General features: G+C 47.2%; 1 protein-coding gene across 1 annotated transcript; it reads right to left on the bottom strand.

Annotated features, from left to right (window-relative positions):
• Positions 1-523: 523 nt before the first annotated feature.
• Positions 524-6,021, bottom strand: COMMD9 (COMM domain containing 9). The gene is made up of 6 exons (XM_084287012.1): positions 5,962-6,021; positions 5,741-5,866; positions 5,488-5,627; positions 5,273-5,307; positions 2,344-2,447; positions 524-1,500 (listed from the first exon to the last, which is right to left on the bottom strand). The coding sequence occupies exons 1-6, from the start codon at positions 6,010-6,012 to the stop codon at positions 1,360-1,362; spliced, it is 597 nt and encodes a 198-aa protein (XP_084143138.1). The 5' UTR covers positions 6,013-6,021; the 3' UTR covers positions 524-1,359.
• Positions 6,022-7,100: the final 1,079 nt, after the last annotated feature.

Genomic DNA, 7,100 nt, shown 5'->3' with positions numbered 1-7,100 from the left:
TTATTTACATCTATATTCTAGCCGGCGGGGAGATGTGTAAAAATAATTAACAAAACATTGTAGCTTATGTACACATCCCACTTGATTTCATGTTTGCAAACACGAGAGATAATATTTTGTCTTGAAGGAGAGCCAAATGTTTTATGAAAGGTGGGACTTCACCACAAACAAAGCATTTGGATACAGTGTTCCAGTTCGGTGCCTTACACCAGATCATCAGAGATGAGTCTGCAGTTTGTTCATTTTCTGTGCTTACAGATGGGGAAGTAAAGGTTTAGGTCAGGGTCATTACCTGTACCTAGCACAGAGCTGGTACGTGTGCTAAAAGGTGCCCTGTTACTAAAATGGGATAGAAAACAGTTTAAAAGATGAATCCATTTGAACAGGAACTAAAGAATCCCTCTTCAGCAACAAAAGTGAACATCCATTACATCAGCCTAGAAACTAGGCACCATCACAAAAAGGCTGAGGTAACCCAGGACAACATCTCTTCTACACAGAAAAGGACTCCAAAAATCAATTAGCAGTTCGTTTTTTAATTAAATTGAGATTTATACAAACAAATATCAGAACACTTTGGGGAAATATAGGCACCAATTGCCATAGAAAGGTTTCCTACATCTCAGACAAAGGCCATCAATTCTTCACTTTCCCAGTCCGTTTTTTTCTGCAGGGAAAGCAAAGCCTAAAGCCTAATAAACCCAAACATGAATTATCTGAACTCCTTTATTCTTTTCAGACAGAAGGAGGAAATTACTTGCTGCTAAAGATGTACAGACTAGTCATTTTGCAAATGGTGCTATGAAGCTGATCAGAAGGGAATGTGTTGTAGCATAATTGCCCTATTTCAAAGCATTATCCTGTAATAACAGTCTGCAGCATGGCTGTGCTTCATTGAAAGGGAGAGAGTGCTACATCTAGCATGCACCTCAGTGCATGCACATTCCAGAGGGAAGTACCCTCCTTGTCTGCTAATGCTGGAAGGCAGCCCATTAACCAGCTTGAGCCTTTTAGATCCTAATTTCAGGGCAGGGAGATAGCACTTGCTTCACTGGTTGCAGCTATTTGCTATTTCCAATTACGACCCTTGTGATTAAACCAAGCTCTGAGCCCTTAAATCCTTTTCCAAAATACAGACCAATTTTTGTTCAACAACAGTATGAAAACACTTTCTGGCACCAGGCCAAAGGAATGTGTAAGTGTGAGCTTTTCAAAAGCTATCTTATTAACTCAAAAATATTCTTAATTATTTTTTTTTTTTGGTTAAAACAAACCGTGTTATACAATGCTGCAACTTAGGAAAGCTGTCGGTGTAGAATACTTCCCTTCCTGGTTGCTGGAGTTCATGTCCTTGGGTATTCATTTGTTTGCAACAGCAGAAAGTTGGTCCCGGATCCTTCCTAGACCTTCTAACATAGTGTCCAGTGTTTCTTTACTCAGTTCCACAGTCAGTGCAGAAACAACGGGACTATTTCCACATAAGGCAGCATCTTCCTGAATCTGAAAACAGGAACGCAGTTGTTAGGTGTATGAAAAATCCACTGATGTTTTTTCCAATGCCACTAGGAAAGTCAGTGCTTAATGCACAGATTAAGAAAAACTTGGCATCCAGCTCCATCCTGAAGCCCAGAGCCCATTTTCTTGCTGTCAGCCTTACCAGCGGAGTGCACTCCCTTTAGCAGAGCGCCAGTAAGCACACTGAGCCGTGAATGTGGGGGAATTCTGAAGAGCCTCATGGCAGGAAGCCACATCCCTATCAGAAGCATCTTAGCAGATACCCCACACAACACGTAATCACATCCCACACACAGAAATTAATTGTTCCTCCTCCTCTGAAGCCTACCCATCCCATTTTTACTGGTTTGGGGGAATCAAGAGTTCTGTAGAATATGAGCATTAACTTTGGCTATACTCCACGAATGACAGATGGGGACAGTGATGGAAATTATTAGTAATCAGAAGACATCTCCCAGCTACCATAGTCAGCTAAACATACTGCTGAGTGACTTAGAACTAAAGGCCAATGGCTTCCCTGTAATTTATCTTTCTTTCTGTAGAGAACAATGGTGGCTAGGCACAAATATGCTGCTTTCTCTCATCATCATGCAAAGAAATCTCTCCCTCACCATAAAAACATGGCTTTCATCGCAGAGATCATTCCCAGGTTCTGCTGTATGTCAAAGTCACCTCTGAGAAAGTCTGTGAATTGCTCAGGGGCCTCTCTGCTCCTACCCTTCAGGCAGTAAGCAAGCACCAGATGCCTGTCCAAACTATTTTGTGCTGCCACTGGCAAATCAGGTGTTGGACTCAGTTATTTTGGTCCTGTACAGGTCCTGACATTACCTTTAACTGCAGCAGGCAAGTCGGGACTGCCATTCTGTTGATTGTGTCTGATGATGTCTTGATGTCCACCCTCCAGTCCATGTCGACCAGCCGAGGCAAGGAGACTGAGGGATTAAAAAACAGGGATCAGTTAGGCCTGGCAGCACACGATGACTCCAGAACCCGTGCCTGTCACCATACACATGCCTCTCTGCTAACAGAATCCTGCTGGCCCTGTGAAAAATGTACGGCTGTAGTGCTACTACCCAGCTTCACATCATTTTTATGTTGTAATAAGCCAGTCAATAAGGCCTCCACGTGATGCTGGAATAACAAACAGGGTTCTCCATCATCACAAGCAAGGATGCTAAAATGCAAGACAGGCACAGCTAAAGTCACAGAGCAGCTAAGAGAAGGGGAGCAATAAGTTATCTTCACCTCTTCATACCCTGCTTGCAAGACTCAGTGTTTAATCATGAGCTGCTCTGGGACCTGCTACACTCTGTTCTGTAACTGGCAAGAAAGCACGCAGGAATCTTCTTAAAAACCAAGCAGTACAGAACTGGGAAACCGGAATCTTTACATGTCCTGCCAATTTGTTAAAAATATTGAAGATGTAGTTTCAGTTCCATCCTAGTCAGATCTCGCATTAGAGAAATCATTGAGGAGTCTGATGCAATATCAACATCCATAGTGCTGGGGCTACAAATTCCATCAGCCTTCCAATGGGAAGGAACAGGTCCAACTTGGTTGCCCTGCCAAGAAACTTGTGCAGCTAGCCCTTGCTGCAGAGAAGAGATGGGGACAGTCACTGGTAATGGCATGTACTTAATGGAGTACTGCACGTTGCACTACAGACCCTCGTCATCCCCACTTTGCAGCTGTTGCATTTATAAGACACAGAAAACCTCCTGCATCTTTTTCAACCCTATTTTCTGGTAAAAGCTGAGCTACGGTTCTTGTGTTCAACAGTGCAGCATCCAATTTCCTGGGAAAACCAGTAACTTCTCGCTAGAATGAAGTCCACACTAGGGACATGGGAACAATGGCAAACCCTCTCAGTCTGAAACAGGCATTTGCAGCTAGCAGGCTTAACTACTGTGTCAGAACAAATGAGAACCAGGCACACAAGGAAACATTGTTCCTGTGTGGCTCAGGCTTTTGAAATGAGTCTGAAAGAAACGTAGGACCAACCCCATAAAAGCTCTGTAGAGAGATGATAGTTTATTCTTAAACTCGGTTTAAAATCTCAGCTGTGGTGCTTGGTGAGTTTGAGCATCTTTGCAAAGCCTTGGCAAATAACTGCTGGTGGTCAGGTTTGGTATCTATTTAAGGGTATCAGAGGGGGATGAAGAAGCAAAGGCTAAACCCGTACTGAGTGCTGCAGAAAGAACTGTCCCAACAGGCAACTGCAGCCTGTCTGGATTCTGCATGCCATAAGGTGCTAGTTTCCTCCCCGAGGGCTGATCCCATGTGATCCCAAGCTTTCCTTCTGCTTCCTGGTGCTCAGAGGAGTTTGTCTTTATCAGGGGAAAGGCTCCTCCTCCCCTCAGAACTCCAGGGGGCACTGCAGAATTGGCTGCCTTGCTCTTGTGTTTGGAAGAAATTCCAGTTTACAGTCCATCAGGACCAGCACTTGGCAGTATTTGCAACAACATAAAATGCATCTGTTTAGTCTTGTATGTTAATTTGCAAAGATTGATTGTTGGCAGCTTGGAGGGACAGGAAACCATCCACATTTTCAGATTAACACAGGACAATCAGTTGGAATGTCAGTTCTTTAAAGCACTGCCTTGGCCCCTGTGTAATATGTGTTGGATATTTCATGAATATAACATTAAAATAATCCATCACTTCTTAAAAAAATAAAATCTCATTACAACAGGGCTAAATCTAATAAATACAAAAACACTCATCTCGGAGCAAAGCTCCAGGAGCCATACACCCAGCCTTGCTTCTCCTTTGTGCAGAGCTAGCTAGTGTGTCGCTGGCATGTCATGCTTGTTCTCATTTCCTCTAAGGCATGATAGTGTTAAGGATACAGGAAAAAGCACTGCGTGTCTTGGCAACGCTAGAACAATGTTTAGACTAAGCAACTGCTGTATTTACAGTATTAGCATTATGCAATAGTTTCCTCCCCCTCCCTATTTTCTACCATTTATACTATTAAGATTTTTGAGGGACAGTGGTTTTCCGGGTCTTGCTATAGTGTTTACTTCTTGGACATCATCTCCTCTGCAGGCTAAGAGAAAGGCCAAGAGGATCTATGCAGACCTCAGAGTACTCCTGTTATGAATCAGCTCTCATTTCTAAGTGCTACGGCTGAAAAGAAAGCCTCTTAAGGGAAAAAACAAGCGAGTATAGCTGTGTGGAGCACTTAACTAGGAGGTAACTCACTGACTGATGCTACTGGTTACATTTGCACTGCTTAACTACATCACGCTTTAGAAAGGTGAGGAAAAAGCAAGTTATGAGTATGTACCACGACTGGAAGAGATGCGTGAAAGAGAAAGAATGCACAGAAGTGACTGAATGTGCACATATAAGGTGCTCCCCAATATGAATGTATGCTTTGCAGCTCATAGTTGTTGGCTATGGACATCATTTAAAGACCTGAATGGGAAGGTCAGAGTGCTTCATATTCAGAAGTTTGGCAAATACTTGCCCCATCCAGGCTGCATTCTGCCATGTAGCAACAGATTGAGCATTAAGTGAAATTGCTCAAGGACTGGAAACAATTTAGCACAGATCTGAATACAAACTTACAGGCTGCTCCTAAGCTGAATGATGCCCCAAGCATACAGCTTCATCTAAGGCAAAGGGTGGTATCTTTGTGCTGCACTGCACTGAAACATGCTGCCATGCACAGTTCTGAACTCCAAGCTTGCTCAAATGACCTCAGGAGCATTAATTTCATCAGGATTTCATCAGGATGTGACATAGTACTTACTCTGACTTGCTTGTGCTTCATTCCTCCAAGCAGAGCTGTGAAAAGAAGGGAAAAAATGGTATCAGCAATGGGCTCAGCTCATTGCGGGCACTGTGCTTCAGCCCGCAGCGTGCACAACACGGCCAGAACCAAAACCCTGCGCTGCCAAGCACCCACGTAGCAAACCAGGCGAACCCACCTGAACTTCCCAACCGAAAGCAGCCGGTAACACTCACACGTTCTCCAGGATTATCTTAGTTAGGAGGTTCTTCAGGTTTTGGTGGAAGTCTTCTGGGAAGAGCGCCAGGATATCTTCTGCCCTCGTCAAGCCGCGGTACACGACGTGCCTGGTGAGGCTGTGCAGGGCGGCCACCAGCTGCAGGACAGGCAGACGGGAGAAGGGGGCTCCAGCCCGGACAAGGAGCAGCCCCCAGCCCCCCTCACCCCGGCCGCCCGCCTCCACCTCGTACCCGCGGCCATGGCTCCTACCTGCGCCGCCTCCTCGGGGCTGGCGGCGATGGCGGGGCAGGCGCGCTGCGCCAGCGGGCCGAGCCCGGCGGGCGGGCTGGAGAAGCAGTCCTGGCACAGCTGCCGCACGGCCTCCTTCGACGGCGCCTGCCGGGGAGCAAAGCGGGACGCGCTCAGCCGCCGCCGCTGGGCAGGGAACGGCCCCCGGCAGCGCCATGGCGGCGGCCCCGCGGCCCGCTCACCTTCAGCAGGCCCCGCAGGGCGGCGAACTCCCCCTCACGCAGCGCCGCCATCTTGGCGCCCTCAGCGGGGGCGGGCGCCGCGCCTCAGCTCCCGCCCCGCCGCCATCTTGTTGGGGCGGGACGGGGCGGGCCGGGCACGCCGGGCGATGTAGTCCTGGTCCTGGTCCTGGTCCTGGTCCTGGCTTTAACGCGGGATAAAAGTGGAAAAAAATAACAAAACAAAACTGAAAGCTGTGAAATGTTTCAGCCACAGCTCCTCATCCGTAAAGCGAGCTGCTGCGACAGTTATCGGAGCTGAAGTGCAGGATAACGTTTTGCACCGAATTAGCATGCGTCCTGCGTCAAACTTTACAGACCCACACTTCAGTGCCCTTTCTGAAATACCTGACGTGATTTTTCTTTATGTATTTATTTTTGGTCATTTCTGTCAGTGCAATGAAGAGTGAAACCAGACCCTGAGCTTAAGCCATGTGTAGCGGCTTAAACCACCTCACCGCAGGGGTCAGGGTGGCACCGAGGGGTCTCTTTCTGGCTGCAGGCTGCCCGCACGGTGTCTGCTCCTCACTGAGAGGAAAATCACCTGGCACAGCCGCACCAGGATGGCGTTGTGCTGGCCCAGAGCTCGCCTGCTGCCGTGCAGCTCCAAGGAGCAAGAGTGCAAGTGGAGGGGACCGGCCTCCGTCCTTCGAGAGCCTGCAAGCATTTGGGCAAAGTCTGCTCTGCGGCATGCGCAAGGTAGGATGTGCACCATGCGAGTGGTGCGTGGCCCGGGCTGAGGTCAGAGCCTCAGGTACCTGGCAGTGCAGTCATGACCTGTGTCAACAGTGAGATCGCTGGGGTGAGAGCAAGCCCTAAATTCTCCCTTCTCCCGCTTTTCCCTCTCAGATGTAATCAATTTTTTACTGTCAGTGCAAATCCCTTTGTTGGATGCAGAGTTTAGCGGTAAACACGCTGTTTTCAGCCAGTGGGAACTGGAGGCAAAAGATTTATCATGGCATTGCTGCAATGATATGGACCATTACCTTAGTAAACTGTGTACGTTTTATGCTTTGTGAAAGATATTCAAATAAATCCTCTTTCCGAGAGAGAAATTGTCTCTTTTTTGTCTTGTATAATTCACAGCACATCTGGTGCCAGGA

Source organism: Netta rufina (genome assembly GCF_964035555.1).
Source record: "Netta rufina genome assembly, chromosome: 5".
NCBI classification, from domain to species: Eukaryota; Metazoa; Chordata; class Aves; order Anseriformes; family Anatidae; genus Netta; species Netta rufina.
The sequence above is the reverse complement of the archived record's forward strand: the minus strand, read 5'-3'. Positions and strand labels throughout refer to the sequence as shown.